At 36.7% G+C, this 20,694-nt stretch overlaps 2 protein-coding genes across 15 annotated transcripts in view; one reads left to right on the top strand and one right to left on the bottom strand.

The window, feature by feature from the left end:
• The window catches only part of LOC309646230 (small ribosomal subunit protein uS17m), a 42,626-nt gene extending 39,265 nt beyond the window's left edge, over positions 1-3,361 (bottom strand). For 5 of the 14 annotated variants that reach the window (XR_014255226.1, XR_014255227.1, XM_082432361.1 and 2 more), the window contains exon 1: positions 2,787-3,341. Coding sequence is in view for 11 of the 14 variants with exons in the window: in XM_082432361.1 (XP_082288487.1) it covers positions 2,787-3,053 (267 nt within the window). In the remaining 3 variants the exon portion in view is untranslated. Of the gene's footprint in view, positions 1-2,786 lie in introns of all 14 variants that reach the window. The other 9 variants (XM_082432371.1, XM_082432369.1, XM_082432358.1 and 6 more) reach the window with 7 other exon arrangements.
• A 149-nt stretch (positions 3,362-3,510) lies between these two features.
• SEPTIN14 (septin 14) overlaps positions 3,511-20,694 on the top strand; it is a 43,376-nt gene continuing 26,192 nt past the window's right edge. Inside the window, exons 1-3 of the mRNA XM_082432476.1 lie at positions 3,511-7,222; positions 16,505-16,625; positions 17,004-17,199. Of these exons, the coding sequence (XP_082288602.1) occupies positions 7,169-7,222; positions 16,505-16,625; positions 17,004-17,199 (371 nt within the window). The 5' untranslated portion in view covers positions 3,511-7,168. The remainder of the gene's footprint in view (positions 7,223-16,504; positions 16,626-17,003; positions 17,200-20,694) is intronic.

Genomic DNA, 20,694 nt, shown 5'->3' with positions numbered 1-20,694 from the left:
AGGTAGGACTTTTACCATTTTTAACTTTTATATTTTTTCTTTTATAAATTACTTTTGTGTCAATTATCCACTTTTCTACCATATTGTCTTTTTCTTATTGATTTGTCAGAGTCCTTTATTACATAGTCTGCAATAAAGGATTAAATGAGCAGGTCTGAATGGTCCAAACTCTGCATATTCCAAGGAAAGGTTTGACTCTGGCCTGGCTCCTGGTAGATAACCTATAAGCCCCTGAAACATCCTGTGTGTTAAGAGTGTCTCTGTTTACCTGAGGCCTTGGGACAGGTCAAAAAGTTTATGCTAACAATGGGATTTATGGTGGGAACCTTGGGCCACGTGGTATCAGCTTGCCCACTGGAGGAGCTGGAGACTGGAGGTCAGCAAAAGGGATGGTCAGCCATGCTTATATGACCAACTTCCAATAAATACTCTGGACACCAAGGTTTGAATGAGCTTTCCTGGTTGGCAGTACTGCATACATATGGCCACACATCATTGCCCGGAGAATTAAGAACTACTTGCACAAGTCCATTGAGAGAGGACAACTGGAAGCTTGCACCTGGTCTCTCCTGGACCCTGCCTTACATGCTTTTTTTTCATTGCTGATTTTAATCTGCATCCTTTCACTGTAATACTCATCTTACTGGGAGTATAACAGTTTTGCTGAGTTCCGTGAGTACTTCTAGAACATCACTGAACCTGAGTATGGTGTTGGGGACCTCTGAACACAGATAGTAACCAGCAACTCCCTTGTCATAACATAGATAACAAATATAGTCTTCATTTTATCATCTGTCTTTAATTTTGCTGCTTTCTAAAAAGAGCTAATATTTAAAAATTTTACCTTATAAAACCTGGGGGTTTTTTTCTCTCTGTATAGGTTCTAAGTGTGTGTGAGGGTTTTTGTTTTGTTTTGTTTTCCTTACACAGATTATACACGTTAACAAGGTTTTTTTTTTTTTTTTTTTACACATTCTACATAAAAACATGAGTATGCAAAACATGGGTGTACACAGAGTAAAGTGTGTGTGCCTTTCAACTTCTCTTCTACTCTGCTTCCCTCCCTGGAGGTAACTCATTGTCAGTCACTTGGTTTGCATCCTTTTCTGTGTATTTATGAACATACATAATATAACCACATACATACTTAACATAATGCACACCATACTATATTCATTGTTCCGCAACATCCTTTATTCACTAAATGTCTTAGAGATCTTTCTTTGTGTGTTAACTTCACAATAAACTACATAATAAACTATCTTATTCTATTTTATAGCAGCACAATATTCCACTGTATGGGTCTATCACAATATGTTTAACCATATCCAGAGTGAACATTTAAGCTGTACCTATTTCTCAAATTACAAACAATATTGTAATAAACATCTTTGTAGATACTTCCCTGTGCACCTGTGCAAGTATTTCTGCAGGACAGATCTTAGAATAGAATTTCTGAACCACAGACTGAGCTCATTTAACATTTTGGTAAATGCAGTCAAATTGCCGCCCAAAATACTTCCTCAACTGTACAACCGGTGCCCTTCCCCCCTGCACTTTCCTCAGTACTTTGTATCACCAATATTTTTATATTTTGCCAGTCCAGTGGGTGAAAAATATGTCTTCATTTGCATTCTATGGTTACTTATGAAGTTAAGCACTTTCTTCATTGGTTTCCTGTATCTTCTATAAATTACCTGTGCATATCCTTTGCCCACTTTTCTTTTTTCTCTTTTCTTTTTTCAACAAGTCTCTACATATTATGGACACTTTCTCTAACACATGTTGCAAATATTTTCTTCATATCTCTAATTTTTAGCCCTTTGTTCTTTTCAAATACAAAAACTTTAACTTTTGATATCATTAAATTAATGAATTTTCCCCAGAGGGTTTTGTGTCCTGTTTGGGTGGTTTGGTAGGGCTACAGCATAAAGTGCAAGGGTGGAAGGCCAAGCAGTATGCAATATTAAGGTCATAAAGGGCTTTGAGGGCACTGCTAAGAAACTAAAACATTATCCTGATGGCAGCAGGGAAGCATATAAAAGTTTTCAGCAATAGAGTGACTTTCAACAAATTCTCCATTTAATAAGAGCACCTACTAAGTGCCATGGTCAACTCTGTCTCTTAGAAAATGGTAACTTTTGTATCTTTTACATTTCCCACAATTCAAAATAACTAAAAGACACAGAAAGCTCATTATGTCAAAAGACACAATTAGGGGGATCTGCTCCTCCACATATTAAAACAAAATGGTATATCAGTGCAGAAACTGTGAGGGCCGTGAAACAGTCTAGAAACAGATCCGAGTGTACACACGCCTGTAGAATAGAATAAAAGCGTCACTTCAATTCAGTGGGAAAATAGATGATGGCAAGACCACCGAGGAAAAAGGCATATTCGTATCTAACACGTTATCACAAAATTAATACCCAGTAGGTTAAAATGTAAAAAAAAAAAAAAAGCTATTTAAAAAATCCTTTAAAAGTATTACAAGAAAATAAAGGTGAATGTTTTAATACTCTTGAAATGGGGAAAACTTTCCAAAAATGATACCCACCCACGCCTATACCAAAATAAATTGCAGAAGATATTAGAGGAAAATAGGTTTGTAATCTTGGAATGGGGAGGCCTTCCTATCAAAGGGGCACAGGGTGTCCAAGAAGCCTAAGGGCGCCGCTGGGGGGCTCCGAGTCGACCGGAGGGGCGGCGTCCATGACCCGGGACCCCCGGGCTGCCGCCCGCCCTGCCCCCTCGCCCGCCGCCCGGCCCGCGGGGGCCGCACTCACCCGCCTGCACAGACAAAGGGCGCCCAGGGCGGCTCCGCCCCCTGACGACGACACCGCCGCCGCCCGTCCGGACCCAGGCGGGAGAGGGTGATGAGGGCCCTGATGCCTGAGCCAATGACGCCCAGTGACGAGGCCCCTGGGGCTGGACCAGCCGCCGGCGCCAGCCGGGCTCTGACGAAAGCCTCCAAGCAATGGCGGCCACGCCGCGCTGGCTTCGGCTCTGCGATACGCATGCGCCGGCGGCGCCCAGGGCCGACCGCTTCCCATATGCAGGGCTCGGAACTCCCACCCGCTTTTACGGGTCTGCTTCTCACCAGGGCCGCGCTGACCCCGGGGGCCCGGACCTCCCGCTCCCGGCACTCGCAGAACTGCGCCTTCTGAGAGGGCCGAGGACCCCTCATAGCCCCTGCCAATCAGAAGCTCCCGCGTGGGTCACTGCTCGGTCCCCTAGGTGACCACACAAGCCGTCGCTCTCCTCAGTCCTGAAATACCGCCCCTCTCCCGAATTTTATATTGACGAAACTAAAAATACAATAATAATGATTGAATATATATAATATATAATACAGGTCTACTGATGTTCAGTAGAATATTATATATTATATATAATATCATATATTATATATATAATATCATATATTATATATTTATATATAATAAATAATATAATACATTATATACAATATATTAATATTATATATAATATATTAATATTATATATATAATAATATTATATATATATAATATATAATACACGTCTACTGCTATATTTAAGATGGATAACCAACGAGGACCTACTGTACAGCACAGGGAACACTGCTCAATGTTATGTGGCAGCCTGGATGGGAGGGGAGTTGGGGGGAGAATGGATACATGCATATGTATGGTTGAGTCCCTTTGCTGTGCACCTGAAACTATTACAACATTGTTAACCAGCTATACTCCAATATAAAATAAAAAGTTAAAAAACAAAGGTCAAATACTGTATGATTCCACTTATATGAGGTACCTAGAGTAGTTAAATTTGGGCATTGACAGACATTACAATTGTTGCCAGGGGCTGAAGGTGGAATGGAGATGTCTAGTTACTGTTTAATGAGTACAAAATGTCAATTTGAGAAGATGAAAAGACTTCTGGAGATGATGGCTGCACAACAAAGTGAATATACTGAATGCCACTGAACTTAAAATGGTAAATTTTATGTTATGTATTTTTTAATACCATAAAAAGAGAAAAAAGACAGCTGGATCCTTGTATCTGTTTCTACATTTAATCTTTTGAAATATGTTGTTTCGGTTGATGTTTCTGAAGAAAATCTGGCTTCATATAGATACATAGCTGGAAAAAGGAATCCTTTAATAAGTCTTCTCATGTAATTGTGAATATTCTTTACCCCACCAAAACTTGATGAGATTAGTTGCAATGTAGAATCTGAAACCATATTCATATACTTTTGGTTTTTACACCACAATCTGTTAGTCTGTCTCACTCTCCAAATGGATCTTGAACTCATGTATGACTTTGTAATGTCACACACTGGCCATTTGGAAAATATCTGTTTACTGAGTTACCTAACTCAGTGGGTCCTAACTGGGTATGATTTTACCCTCTATGAAATATTTGGCAATGTCTAGAAATATTTGGCAATATGTGGCAATGGTTGTCACACGCTGGGGTTGCTACTGACATCTACTGGGTAGAAACCAGAGGTACTGCTAAACATTTTAACAATGCATAACAAAGGATTATATAGCTCCAAATGTCAATAGTGCTGAGGTTGGAAAACCCTAGTTTATTTAATGCTGGCATATTTCATTATACAATATAAAATTTTGTGTTTGTTAATATCATCACTAATCTTTTTGGGAAAGTTTGTAAGTATTAGGAAGTTGTCAAGAGAGTGGATACAAGTTCTCCAAAAACTTTAAAGTTCAAATTTTATCATTTACAACATATATTTTCAGTTATTTTCCTTCATGCTATAAAGCACACTTCATTCATTTTCAAGAAACTGTCTTAGAAATAACCAAGTCTAAAAAACTACTATTTGTCAGTTGTTTTTGTAGTTGAAATTGGTGTTCCATAAAATAAGGAGTTACTATTTCTCACAATCACATAACTTGTTTTGCTCAAGAGAGCCATCGCACTTGTATACGGTATAAATGCTTTATGGTACTCACTACCTTGATTAAAGTAGCAGCAGTTTTAGCCACCATTGCTTTTGACCCATCAGTGCAAATGTCAACACAGTGGGAAAAGCAAATTACCTTAGTATTATTAGAAAAAAAAGTTGACCGTATGGGCCCCCTGAAAGAGAGTCAGGGATCCCCAGGGGCCCAGGGACCATACTTTGTAAACTTCTGCTCTAGATTTATGTGAAAGAAGTAAACCCCTATTTGTTTAAGGCACCATTAATTACGTTTTAAAAAATAAGATAACTTGTATCTCTAGTTTTCAAACCGTCTTCTGCAAACTTGCCAAAAAGTCAGCAGTTACACAGATATACTCTTATTTTTTAAAAATTCCTCTCTTTTTTTCCAGAGTTACTGAGATATAATTGACAAATAGAAGTTGTATATATTTAAGGTGCATAATGTGATGTTTTGATATACATATACATTGTGAAATGATTACTACAATCAAGCTAACATATCCATCCCCTCACATAGTTACCACTGTGTGCGTGCGTGCGTGCGTGTGTGTGTGTGTGTGTGTTGGGGGGAGGAGAATGCTTAAGATCTACTCTTTTAGCAAATTTCAAGTATAAAATACAGTATTGTTAATTATAGTCGCCATGCTGTACATTAGATCTCTAGAATTTTTTTCATTTGCATAACTGAAACACAAGACTCTTAAATTTATAGTAATTTACTTCAAATTCTGAGGTAGGATAAGTATAAGAAGTTAAGAAATAACCCTTTTTCAGTGGTTTAAGTGTTTACTGTTGGATTGCAATTAAAGCTTGGAAATCACTGCAATACCCACCATTATTGTTCTGCTAAATAATATAGAACCTTCATATATACTAGACTAGAGTAAACCATACCATAGAACAAAACACTACTTGTACTAGAAAACACTATTTACCATTAGGGAAAAAATGAGGTAAATCTATATACTAAAGTGGAATAATCCTCAGGATATATCAAGTGAAAAGACCATGGTACAGAGCCATTCTTTAATTCTGTTTGCTTTTCTCTTTGCCATGCTTATATATAATATTTCCCTTTAAAACATGCCTCATAGTCTCAGTATCTTTGTGTTATACTCAAAAGTAGGGTAGCATGTCCTTCTCAGGCAGTGTTGCTTAGAAATCAGCACAGCTTGCTCTCTTGTACCTCTCCTCCCTTGTTCCAAACTGTTGCAAACACAGTGAATATTTGGTCCAGAACTGGGGACAGTAGAAAGAACACCAGCTTTGGAGTCAGTTCAGACCTGTGTCTGCCGCATAGCTGAAATCTTGAGCAAGTAAGTTACTTAATTTTTTTGATTCTGAATTTTCTCTTTTAGCATATGGCAATGAAAATATGTGTATCTCATATCTATTATGAGAACTAAAGGAGATAAAGCACATCAGCACTCAGCACAATGCTTCATAAATGACAACTATCATTAATTTAGTTCCTTGTCTAAGGGAGTCAGTCGTTTAGATTTTTAGAAGTTCTACTTTTGCAATTCTCCTTCAATAAGTACACTCTAACACACCAGCCTCCCCTGATAAGTTACTCTGGAAAGTTAAGTAATTATAAGTGTCTTCCTGGTTCTTTTAGCACTTTTTAAGAAGGAAGGGGGGTGATATAGGAGTACAGGATTAAGAGCCACAAACAACTACCTATAAAATAAATAAGCAGCAGAGATATATTGTACAGCACAGGGAAATATAGACATTATTTTGTAATAACTTTAAATGGAGTATAATCTATAAAAATATTGAATCACTGAAAGCAATATACTATTAGTTGTACACCTAAAACTAATATACTATTGTAAATCAACTATACTTCACTAAAGAAAAAGTGAAAAAGAAAAGCAAAATTCCCTATTTCCGTTTCTCATGCCCAGAGAGTTCTTTAAAGAAGAACAATGCTCTCTGTCCTTTTGATTTCAAAAGGGAGTTTACCTTCCTTTAGATGCTTTTTGTGTGTTTATGATTAAATGTATTACTGTACATTATTAGTTGAGTATTATTTATTATATAGAAGCCTGTCTAGCAAAGCAGCCACAATTGAAAACAGGTTAACAGTGTGGACTGAAGCCAAAGCCAGGGATAATGTCTATATTAGGCTCCCTTATTGATCTAAATTATATTGTAGGAATGTAGCCTTTTAAAGTAATCTTTTAAAGGTTTTTGTTTCTTTGTTTTCAGCTCCTTCAGCCTGACATGGCAGAAAAACCAACGCGTATGTCCACACAAATACCCGATGATGAAGATATAGTTGAGTATATATTTCAAAGAGAATTCTCCTTTTTGTCCTTAACAAAATTGTGTAGCTTCAAAATATTGACTCAGTAAACTGATATAGACCTAGATGGTAAACGCTTATGTTTGTTATGTTTGGGCATGAATTAGCTTTTATACTGATTGGAGTTAAATATCAATGATTGTTTAAATAACTGATGCATGTTTCTTGCATCTGCAGACATTTTTAGTAGTACAAAAGACTATTCCTATTTAACACCAAAGAATAACAAATGAAAATTCCAGAACCTCCCAGTAGGTGAGGAGAATAATGCTACTTTGATGCATATGTTTGTGGACCTTTAGATACTGATAATAAAAAACTTTTAAATGAAGTTATTTTAGGAGGTGGCTGCTTTTTTATTACTTTACTGAGTGGGAGATTGAACCAAGTTCCATTTTAAGAGGCGCCTCTGTACTAGGGAAAACATAGTAATTCACATACAATTTTACCCTAAAAGAGAGTAGCATATCTGAATGGGTGAAAACTGAGTTTTAGAACTATTTTTGACCAAAATAGATACATGAATAGATACATGAATATTGAGCTATGTTAAGTAGTGTTGGTTTATGACTTAATAACTAATGGCTCTCTTTTCGGTGTTTTCCTCCAATCATGCGTGGTTTTCTGTATCTTCATTTGAACCATCAAACGATCATATTTTTTCTCTTCTCTTTCTCAGTTACTTTTCTGAAGTGAATGGCTTATTCCACCTTTATTTTTCTATCAGCCACACTTTAAAAATCACATTTGATCCAACTTTCATCTTCGTTGCTCTCCTGAAACTATTACCGACCCTTTCAGGTCGGGTCCCCACAAGGGTCCTCCTGCCTGGGGTCACTCGTGCCGGTGGAATGAGACTGAGTGCGGCTCAGAAGCAAAGGGAAGTTTAGTCTTTGATTAAAGAACGGAGAGGTGTGAGCTCAAGCTCTAAAGTCCACACTCAGGACAGGCTGTGGGCAGGCTGCTTCGTAGGGTTCCGGGCTGCGGAGGGAGGGGCGGAGTTCTCGTGGGTGCTCACGGCACCCCACCGCTATCTTGAGTTCAAGTGGTGCTCGCAGGGCTTCTCCACACGGTACGCCGAGTTGGGGTGTTGGGCCCAGGGGTTCTGTGCTGGGAACTGTAATCCGAGGTGTTAGGTGCAGGCCTCTGCACACGGCCCCTGTAGGCAAGTGAAACTAGACTTAGCATGAAAGAAGAGGTTAGACCGTATCTTATTGTTACCGACCCTTTTGAGTCGGGCTCCAACAAGAGTCCTCCTGCCTGGTGTTATTGGAGCCAATAGAATGAGACCCAGTTTGGTTCAGAAGCAAAGGAAAGCTTTATTCTTTGATCAGAGAATGGAGACGTGTGAGCTCTCGCTCTAGAGTCCTCGCTCTCCTGAACAAGCTGTTGACGGGCTCGCTTTATAGGGTTCTTGTCAGCGGAGAGAGGGGCGGAGTTCTTGGAGGGCGACTGCAGTGCCGGGTGCAGCAGCGTCTCTGCACACGGTTCACTGTCATCATCTTGAATTGAGGTGTCACGCACAGCGCTTCTCCATATGGAGTGCCAAGTTGGGGTGTCGAGTGCGGCGGTTCTTTTTGTTGTTGTTAATTAATTAATCTATTTTTGGCTGCGTTGGGTCTTCATTGCTGCGCACAGGCTTTCTTTAAGTTGCAGTGAGCGGGGGCTACTCTTGGCACGTCGGCTCAGTAGTTGTGGCTTGTGGGCTCTAGAGCGCAGGCTCAGTAGTTATGGCACGTGGCCTTAGCTGCTCCGTGGCATGTGAGATCTTCCCAGACCAGGGCTTGAACCCATGTCCCCTGCATTGGCAAGTGGATTCTTAACCACTGTGCCACCAGGGAAGTCCTGAGTGCAGTGGTTCTGAGCTGGGAACTCTAATCCCACACGTTAGGTGTAGGGGCTCTGCGCTTGGCCTCCTTAAGGCAAGTGAGATTAGACTAAGCACAAAAGAAGAGGTTAGACCTTATCCGATCACCTAGATTCCATCATATTTTTCCCAGGGACCCCAGTGGGCTTTGCTGGTGACAAAACTACTGTCAGAGTCCTATCTCAGTGACTAAACCACTGACTTATGCCCATCCCATATTACCTTTGGGTGCTCTGATGCATTAAATCACGGTGAATGCTCCTCTGTTTACATGACATTAAAATCATAAAATTTTAGAATAGGCGGATCCCGAGGACCAATTAGTCGAACTTTAATCTGATATATAAATGCTTGCTACAAACCATTTAGCAAGTAGTCTCCCAACCCTTTTTTGAACCCTTTACAAATGGCAACTTAATTTATTCTCCTTTTTGAAATTAAAAATAACATTATTAAAAGAAAATTTCAAACAATAGGAAAGAGATAACAGGCCTCTCAACCTAGCTCTTTACAGGCAATAACTAATCTAATCTCTGGACAACTTTTCATATCAGCTCATACTGATCAACCTAATTCTTTTTAGTAGCTCTGTTCTTCTTTTTTTTTTTTTTACATCTTTATTGGAGTATAATTGCTTTACAATGTTGTGTTAGTTTCTGCTGTACAACAAAGTGAATCAGCTATACATATACATATATCCCCATATCTCCTCCCTCTTGCGTCTCCCTCTCACCCTCCCTTTCCCACCCCTCTAGGTGGTCACAAAGCATGGAGCTGATCTCCCTGTGCTATGCAGCTGCTTCCCACTAGCTATCTATTTTACATTTGGTAGTGTATGTATGTCCATGACACTCTCTCACTTCATCCCAGTTTACCCTTCCCCCTCCCCGTGTCCTCAAGTCTATTCTCTACATCTGTGTCTTTATTCCTGTCCTGCCCCTAGGTTCATCAGAACCTTTTTTTTTAGATTCCATATATACGTATTAGCATATGGTATTTGTTTTTCTCTTTCTGACTTACTTCACTCTGTATGATAGACTCTAAGTCAATCCACCTCACTGCAAATAACTCAATTTCATTTCTTTTTATGGCTGAGTAATATTCCATTGTATATTTGTGCCACATCTTCTTTATCCATTCATCTGTTGATGGACACTTAGGTTGCTTCCATGTCCTGGCTATTGTAAATAGAGCTGCAATGAACATTGTGGTACATGACTCTTTTTGAATTATGGTTTTCTCAGGGTATATGCCCAGTAGTGGGATTGCTGGGTCACATGGTAGTTCTATTTTTAGTTGTTGTTTTAAAAAATTTTATTTTATTAATTTTTTTATACAGCAGGTTCTTATTAGTTATCTATTTTATACATCTTAGTGTATACATGTCAATCCCAATCTCCCAATTCATCACACCACCACCCACACCCCGCCACTTTCCCTGCTTAGTATCCATACGTTTGTTCTCTACATCTGTGTCTCAATTTCTGCCCTGCAAACCGGTTCATCTGTACCATTTTTCTAGGTTCCACATATATGCGTTAATATACGATATTTGTTTTTCTCTTTCTGACTTACTTCACTCTATATGACAGTCTCTAGATCCATCCACGTCTCTATAAGTGACCCAATTTCGTTCCTTTTTATAGCTGAGTAATATTCCGTTGTATATATGTACCACATCTTCTTTATCCATCCATCTGTCGATGGGCATTTAGGTTGCTTCCATGTCCTGGCTACTGTAAATAGTGCTGCAGTGAACATTGGGGTGCATGTGTCTTTTTGAATTATGGTTTTCTCTGGGTATATGCCCAGTAGTGGGATTGCTGGGTCATATGGTCGTTCTATTTTTAGTTTTTTTAAGGAACCTCCATACTGTTCTCCATAGTGGCTGTATCAATTTACATTCCCACCAACAGAACACTCACTTTTATAAGGGAAGGGGCTTCACAACTCATCTTCTGGCTCTAGTTTCCTCTCCAGGCCACTGTCATGCTAGTGCCTTATTCATCTTTTTGAAATGCTTCTTCCTTCTACTATTCTCTGGCTCAAACCTCTAGCCACTGCCCATTACCATTTAGATAAAATCCATATTCCTTAGCCTCATATTTAAAACTCTCTATTGTTGGGGTCCTTTTTTTGCCTCTTGTTCATAATACCTCCCTCCTTCATACAAATCTTATCTTGTCTTCAAGAGCCAATCTGTCATCTTTTAAAATTATTTTTAACTACTCCATGCCACAGTCATCTATCCTTCTTCCAAATTCCTATATTATTTTTTGACTTTTCTATAATTTTGGTACTTAGTATGATATTAATAGATATTTTCACTTTTTCTTCATGGCTTTTATTCTCATTGAAATTGTAGGCTCTTCATAAATAAGACTCTGACTTATAGAACATCAGAGTGTGAAAGAATTTTAAGCTCTCCTGATCAAATGTTCTCATTTTACAGAAGAGAAAACAGGAACCAGTGACTGTCCCAAAGGCTCACAATGACTAGTGACTTTTCTTATTCAGCTACCTTTCCCCATGCCACTGGAAAAAAAAGTTCAGTGAATACAGGGTAAACATCAGGGCTTGTCAGAGCTTGTAGAGTCCTTTTATAAATTTACAGACTATAACTTTATGTACAGTATCCCATTTGCTAGAGGTAGTCTGTGTGTCCTTGCTATCATGAGGGATTAAAATAATGTATGATTTGCATTTCAGTTTCATGTGAATGCATGTGAAATAATCCTTTTAATAGTAGGTTCATATATTTTTATATATCTACCTTGTTTATTTCTTAATTTGCTTTATTTGTGCTTTGTTTGTGGATGATGCAAAGGTGAATTCAAGAACGAGACTTGAAAGATCACAAATTCCAAATTAGTAGAATCTGAAATATTTAAGTTTTCTACATAGATTATATCGGAATTTTATAAAAGTAAATATTATAAGAAAGAACTTTTGGCCTGTCAGAAGACATTTGTTAAGTAATAGTGATGATTCTATGGAAACCCCTGCTTGTTCTATCGATATTTGCCCTGTGGGTGAAAACTCAGTGTTCATGAGGCCAAGGTTTCTGGTCTGTTCCTGATAAGAAAATGGGCTATATTTTGTTCTATGGACACACAAAGCACTTTGATCTGGTACCTCCCTAAGCTACAGTTTTTAAAATGAGAGAAGCCTGCCACAAGGGAGTCTAGGACAGAGAGGACAGTAGAGTGTCCAAATCTTTTATTGTTACATATAATCTTCAGATTATATGGGTCAGAATGTTCTCTCTTGAGTAGAGAACTCAAAATTTACCACCATGTATAAACGCTGTCTTCTAAGAGCACAAGTAACAAATTGAAATTTTTTATTATTTCTTATTTGATTGTATTTTCAGTTTAGTATTGCTAAATACACTCTCTTTAAATATAAAATCTCCATGGAATTTTTTCTAATTAATTCTTGGTTGATTCCTGGATTCTTGGTTGAGACCAGATAGGACCCTGGTAGGCTCCTATCCCTACCATTCACTCTTCATTTAGCATGCACTAATTCAGCCAAAAGCTATTGAAAGCCTACTGTGAGCTGGGAGTTAATGATATAAAATGAATAAAATTCTATCTCAAAGATCTCAAAGTGTATTGAACTCTGCCTTTGCGTAAATCATGTAAACTGTTTGGATCTTAATCCCTTATTTTAACATAAGAGGATTAAATTAATTCTAATACTAATCATAGTGAAACTATTAATACAAATGTTTCCTTATATCATTGTGTCTATAATATTATAATGCTTATGGGAAAAGAAATAGCATAATTTTATTTTCTATGCAAAGAGTGTTTTTTAAAAAATCTTTGAAGCATATTCTTATTTAGGACTACCAACTCTATGTTTTCTTTGTTAAGAAAAATTTTTTAATAATTTCATATTTTTGACCACACTATTCAAAATAGTTATGCTAAAAACATGATATAGTAAACCTATTTTACTCTTACTACTGAACTCAATTAAGAGTCCCATAGCAGGGTGATTCAGGAAGGGGTAGGCATGTAGAAAGGAACATGAAATTGGAATATGAAGAACAGTAATCTCATAGTTAATAATTTTGATGCTCAAATATGCAACATTTTGCCAGTAGGTGCCATTTAAACAGATTCTCCTGTGCTTTTAAAATTGCATTTGAATATATATGGGGAGAAAGAACATCTTAATATTAATGGTTTTTCTAATGTGTAAACATGATATATATTTCCATTTATTTAGTTCAATCTTAATCGCTCTTATCATTCTTTTGTGGTTTTCAGTGTAAATGTCTTACATATCATTATGATATTTGATATTATTTCTATCATTTTGAATTAATCAAGACTTGTTTTGTGGCTTAATATATGATCTACCTTAGAAAATATTTTGTGTGCACCTGAGAAAAATGTGTAGTAGGCAGCTGTTAGATGGAACTTTCTGTATATGCCTATTAGGTCCATTCAGTCTATTGCATTGTTCAAATCTGCTGTTTCCTTATTGGTTCTCCATCTGGATGATGTATCCATTGTTGAGAGTGGGGTATTCAAGTCCCCAGCTACTACTGCATTGCTATTTCTTCCTCCTTTTAGTTCTGCTAGTATTTGCTTTACATATTTAGGTACTGAGTGCATATTTATAATAAATACATCTTCTTGATAGATTGTCCTCTTTATAATTATAACTTAGTCTATCTTGTGTGAAATAGGTATAGCTTCCTTTGCTTTATTTTGGTAACCATTTGTTTGAAATATCTTTCTCCAACCCTTTACTCTGTCTGTTGTGTTCTTAAAATTATTCTCATGTAGGCAGCATATCATTTGATTTTTTAAAATCCATTCAACCTTCTATGACCTTTTATTAGAGAATTAATTCACTTACCTTTAAAACAATTAACGATAGGTAAGAACTTGCTATTGCCATTTTGTTAATTATTTCTGATTGTTTTGTAATTGCTTTGTTCTTTACTTGTTATCTTGCTGTCTTCTTTTGTGATCTGATGACTTTTTTTGGTGGTATGCTTTGACTCCTATATCATCATCTTTCAAGTATCTAAAATTACCTATCACTTCATCCATTAAACTCATTTTTTCTGTAGATTCTTATACATGTTCATAATAGTTATAGTATTTGTCTGCCAATTCCAATATCCTCATTGTGTGGGTATTTCTATTGATTGTGTTTTTCCTTGGCTATGAGACAGATTTTTTTTCTGCTTCTTCAAATCTAGTAATTTTGATTATGCATTGAGCATTGTGGATGGTATTGTAGAAAGTCTGAATTCTATTATTATATTTCTCTAAAGAGTATTGAATTTTGTTTTAGCAGGCAGTTAGATTACTGGCAAGTCATTTGGACCCTGTTGAGTCATGATACTCTTTGGAAAGGGGGGTTTATGTTAGTTATACCCTTTAACTTGGGAGTAACCCTTTGACTTAGAACATAATCCTAAATCCTAGAGCAAGTCCTTTTACAAATTTAAATAAAAAGTCCAAAGTGTTTATCTAAAGTGTTGACCAAACTTGTCTAACTTGGAAGAAAAGTAAACTCCAAACTCTGTCTCCTTAGGTCTTCCCAGGACCACTGCTGAAATAGCAGCTCAGCACTTTTGGAATGCCAGCTCTTCTCTCCATTGCCACTGAGCTCTTCGTAGTCATGCCTGCAAGTGCAGAGTTAGACTCAGCCAAGTGTTCTAAAGTTTGCAGATTTGGATCTCCCCACTCTGTGGCTTGCTCTTCCAGCATTTCTTTCTGAATATTCCAGTATTTTGGCAGCTCAACTTCTGACCTTAGACTTCCCAGCTCAAGATTGAGCTCTGCTTCCCAAGTGTCTCATTTACTGGGGAGTCACTTCAAGGGAATATATGGATAAACCTAGTTTCACCTATTATGCTAATCTTATTCCCAGCGTGATTTATTCTTGTTTCTGCCTCCTTTTCTTTCCCTTCCAGTGCCTTCAAACAGTCCTTTTTTTTTTTTTTTTTTTTTTTGCCCGCACCATGCGGCTTGAGGGATATTAGTTCCCCGTCCAGGGATTGAACCCGGGCCACGGCCATGAAAGCCCGGAATCCTAACCACTAGGCCACCAGGGAACTCCCCAAACAGTTGTTTCTAATTCTTAATGTAAGGAAAGGTAAAATGCTATAAGTTACTCTATCACCAAAAGCTAGGAGTGTACACACAATTTCACACCTTACTTTTTTAACTTAATATTTTCATGTATTTTTCAATTTATTAAAGCATTCTTCGTAAATATCTTAAAAAATGACTTAAGAGGGGCTTCCCTGGTGGCGCAGTGGTTGAGAATCTGCCTGCCAATGCAGGGGACACGGCTTCGAGCCCTGGTCTGGGAAGATCCCACATGCCACGGAGCAACTAGGCCCGTGAGCCGCAATTACTGAGCCTGCGCGTCTGGAGCCTGTGCTCCGCAACAAGAGAGGCCTCGATAAAGAGAGGCCCGCGCACCGCGATGAAGAGCGGCCCCCACTTGCCGCAACTAGAGAAAGCCCTCGCACAGAAACGAAGACCCAACACAGCCATAAATAAATAAATAAATAAATAAACCCAAAGTTTAAAAATAAATTAAAAAAAAAAAAGACTTAAGAATGCCCCAGTGTGTGCGTGAATAAATATATTATCATTTACTTGGATATTCTATTTCAGGGAGTTATATATTTGGATGTTAGAGAGCTACAGTGAACACTTTTCTGCATAAAGCATTTGTGAAATTTTCTAGTTGTTTGGGAGAGATTTCTAGGGGTGAGATTAGTGTAGATTGTTAAGCCTTATTTGAATTATTTTTCCACCTTTTAAAAATAATCAGTTGGTAAATTTATGTATAATATTGTTGGATTTCTAGTTTTCTAGGTTGGTATTATTAGCAGTGGATTCCTTTAACATTTTGATATAACACAAGTTCTCAGAGGGCATATAACAAATTTGAAGTCCAAGTTTTTAGTTGCTTTTTAAAAAATTCAAATTAACTTTGATTTCCTTACATATATTAACATATACTGGGTTTCCTGAGTATATTACTACACTGAAACGGAGTGAAAGAATGTTGTTTCCTTTTTTTCTATAAAAATAATTTATTATTGTATAGTAACACATTAGGCTTTCTTGTGGTATTTCTTTAATTTCCTATTTTTAAATTTACAAACATAGTCTGAGTGTGATCAGAGATAGAGTCACTGTTTATAAAAATGATGACAAAAATCTGTGTGTCTGGATAAAGATTTCTCTTCTCACAAATTTACTTCATTTGCGTCTTATCTGAGGTATGATGATCAAATGATAATCAATTCCATTTCTTTGACATATTATTATAGTCATATTTTCAAATGATATTTTCTATTCTAATTAATATATTTTTATTTGTTTTTTTCTCTAAGCAAAAAGAAGATAATATCCGTTGCTTAACTCTGCTTGGTCATTTTGGTTTTGATTGTTTGCCTCATCAACTGATGAACAAATCTGTTCAACAAGGGTTCTTTTTCAATATTCTCTGTGTGGGTAAGTGCCAAATCCTTCACATGAATTATTTCCTAATTTTCCTAAATGCTCATTTCAACTTATCTTAAGCAGCATAACACTGGTGCTGTTAATTTAAGACTACGCCTTCATGTTTGTATTAGTTTGTATCTTCTTAGTCATGTTACTTAGACATTTTTTTCTTTAATTGTTTCAGTGCTCTTCAAGATCTGATATAGCTTTGTGTATATTATCTTTCTATATTATGTTAATGATGGAAGGAGTCAAGAGTAGCATGTATACTTTCAAGGACATTCCAGTCTTTAAAGTGTTTGGGACCCTTTAAACCATCCTAGAGGGTCAGAGTGTTACTTCTTCTCAGACATCTTATGTCCCTATGATGTATCTATGTTTATACAGGGGAAACTGGGATTGGAAAATCAACATTGATCGACACACTGTTCAATACTAATTTGAAAGACAAAAAATCCTCACATTTTTACCCAAATGTTGGACTTAAAATTCAGACATATGAACTTCAGGAAAGCAACATTCAATTGAATTTAACTGTTGTGAAAACAGTGGGGTATGGTGATCAAATAAACAAGGAAGCCAGGTGAGTGGTTTTTTATTTTAATTTAAAAAGTTATTCTTATTTCAAGGAACTTTCTTTCTCCATGTATTAAAAAGTAAAAGTCTTCTAGAATATATATATATATATATATACATGTACATATATATATAAAACTGAGTCACTTTGCTGTACAGCAGAAATTAACACAACATTGTAAATCAACTATATTTCAATTAAAAAATAATAAAATGGGCCTATTGTAATAGATGGCATGCAGTTGGATCTTGTTTTTTTTTTTTTTAAATCCATTCAACCACTCTATGTCTTTTGATTGGAGAGTTTACTCCATTCAAGTAATTATTATATATAGTATATAGTAATACATATAAGTAATTATTGATAGGGAATGACTTACTATTGTTATTTTGTTAAATGTTTTCTGTCTATCTTGTAGTTCTTTTGTTCCTCTTTTCCTCTCTCTTTTTAATTTCTTTGTATTTTGTTGATTTTTGTAGTGATATGTTTGATTCTCTTTTTCTCTTGTTTACCTTTTATAGGTATTTTCTGTGTGGTTATCATGAGGCTTCCATAAAGCATCTTATAGTTTTAACAGTCTACTTTAAGCTGATAGCAACTTCAATCACATGCAAAAATTTTACCGTTTTACCTGTCCTTCACTTTGTTTTGATATCAAACTTTACATATTTTTATGTTGTGTATCCATTAAAAGATTTTTATATTTATAGTTATTTGTAATACTCTTTTTCTTTTAATTTTTATGCTACAGGTAAAAGTGATTTACATACCTTTTTAATGACAGTATTACAGTATTCTCTATTTGTCTATATATTTACCTTTACCAGTGGGTTTCATACGCTTGTGTGCTTTTGTGTTACTGTTTAGTGTCCTTTTGTTTCAAATTGAACTCCCTTTAGCATTTCTTTTCAGGCAGATCTAGTGGCATTTCTTTTAAGGCAGATTTAGTGGTGATGAACTTCCTCAGTATTTATTTGGGAAAGTTTTTGTTTTTCCTTCATTTTGGAAGGGCAGTTATGTTGGGTATAATAGTCTTTGTTGGCATGTTTTTTCTTTTTGTCACTTTGAATATATTATCCCATTCTTTTCTGGCCTGCAAATTTTATCCTGAGAAATCAGCTCATAGTCTTATGGGGGCTCCCTTATACATGATGAGTTGCTTTTCTGTTGCTGCTTTCAAATTTTACTTTTTGTCCTTGACTTTTGACAGTTTGAATATATTGTGTCTTGGTGGCGACTTCTTAGGGTTCATCTTATTTTGGGGTCTTTTGAGTTTCTTCAATCTGCTATTCCATTTCCCTTCCCCAGATATGGGAAGTTTTCAGCAATTACTTCTTTGACTAAGCTTACCGCCCATTTCTCTCTCTCTCTTCTTCTAGGACTCTCATGATAGGCATGTTGGTTTGCTTGTTGCTTGATGGAGTCCCATAATTTCCTAAGGTTTTCTTCACCCTGTTTCAGTCTTTTTTTCTTTTTGCTCCTCTGACTGGGTAATTTTAAATGACCTGTCTTTGAGTTTGCAGATTCTTTCTTCTGCCTCATCAGGTCATTCTTGAATCCCTCTAGTGGTTTTTTAGTTCAGTTGTTCTATTCTTCACCTTCAGAATCTCCGGTCTTTTGTGTTTTCATATGAGTTTTAGAACTGTTTTTTCTATTTCTATTAAAAAAAAAAAAGCCACTGGGATTTGATAGGGATAGCATTGAATCTGTAGATTGCTTTGAGTATTTTGGACATTTTAACAATATTAAATCTCCTTGAACATGATATTTCTTTCCATTTACTTGTGTCTTCTTTAAATTCTTTCATTAATGTTTTGTAGTTTTCAGTGTACACATCTTTCACCTCTTTGGTTAAGTTTATTCCTAAGTATTTTATCCTTTTTGATGCTACTATAAATGAAATTGTTTTCATGTCATACGTGAACAAAGATAATTTCACTTCTTCTTTGCCAATTTGGATTTCATTTCTTTTTCTTCCTAACTGCTCTTGCTAGGTCTTCCAATACTATGTTGAATTGAAGTGGCACAAGTAGGCATACTTGACTTGTTCCTAATCTTAGGGGAAAGTCTTTCAGACTTTGCCATTGAGTATGATGTTAGCTGTGGGGTTTTCATGTATAGTTTTTTATCATATTGAGAAAGGTTACTTTTAGTCCTAGTTTATTAAGTGTTTTCTTTTATCATGAAATGGTATTGACTTATGTCAAATGTCTTTTTTTGCAGTTATTGAGATGATCATCTGTTTTTTTCCCTTTCCTTCTACGAATGTGATGTATTACATTGATTGATGTTCATGTGTTGAAATATTCTTGCATTTTAGGAACAAATCCCACTTATTTGTGGTGATAATCCTTTTACTGTACTGATGGATTTGCTTTGCTAATATTTAATAGGGGATTTTTGCATTAATATTCATGAGAGATATTGGTGTATATTTTCTTTTCTTTTAGTGTTTTAGTATGGATCTGGCATCAGGATAATGCTGGCCTCATAACATGAGTCAAGACATAGTCCCTCCTCATCAATTTTAAGAGGAGTTTGCTGTTAATTCTTCTTTATATGTTTGGTAGAATTCACCAACAAAGCCATCTGTCATGGAATTTTATTTATGTAGAATTTAAAAATTACAGATTCAATACCTATAGTAGTTATAGATATATTCAGATTTTCTATTTCTTCATGAGTCAGGGTTTTTTTAATTTAAAAAAATTTCTTTTATTTATTTATTTTTGGCTGCATTGGGTCTTCATTGCTGTGCACAGGCTTTCTCTAGTTGCAGCGAGTGAGGGCTACTCTTCATTGAGGTGTGCGGGCTTCTCATTGCAGTGGCTTCTCTTGCTGCAGAGCACAGGCTCTAGGTGTGTGGGCTTCAGTAATTGTAGCACGTGGGTTCAGTAGTTGTCGCTCCCGGGCTCTAGAGTGCAGGTTCAGTAGTTGTGGTGCACGGGCTCAGTTGCTCCATGGCATGTGGGATCTTCCCGGACCAGGGCTCGAACCTGTGTCCCCTGCATTGGCAGGTGGACTCTTAACCACTGTGCCACCAAGGAAGCCCCCATGAGTCAGTTTTGATCAGTTGTATATTTCCAGAAATTTATTCATTTCATATAGGTAATCCAATTTGTTGGCATATAATTGTTCATTGTATTCTCTAATAATCCTTTTTATTTCTGTATTATCAGTAGTAATGTCTCTATTTTCCTTTCTGATTTGTCTTTCAGGTAGCTCCACTGGTTAGAACATAAGTGCTAAACAATTTGCAAATAAGGTCTGCTCTGCTCCCCCCAGTTTGAGGGAGGAAATTGTGATTTGGGCTGTCACTCCTGTAATGCCAAGACCACTTCCATGACAAGGAGGTGGTGAGACAAGGGCAAATAAAAAATGTCACAAAACTTTCTTACTATTTGAAGGTGGCTTTTTCTTGACTGGGCATTTATTTGGTGCCTATAAATCTTTGACTATTTTCAAGAGCTCTGTTAAAGTTAATTCAGGTAGTTTTTGGAT

The sequence above is a fragment of the Balaenoptera physalus genome (genome assembly GCF_965194825.1).
Source record: "Balaenoptera physalus genome assembly, chromosome: 16".
Classification (NCBI taxonomy): Eukaryota; Metazoa; Chordata; class Mammalia; order Artiodactyla; family Balaenopteridae; genus Balaenoptera; species Balaenoptera physalus.
Note: the sequence above shows the minus strand (reverse complement) of the source record. Positions and strands in the feature narration are given on the sequence as shown.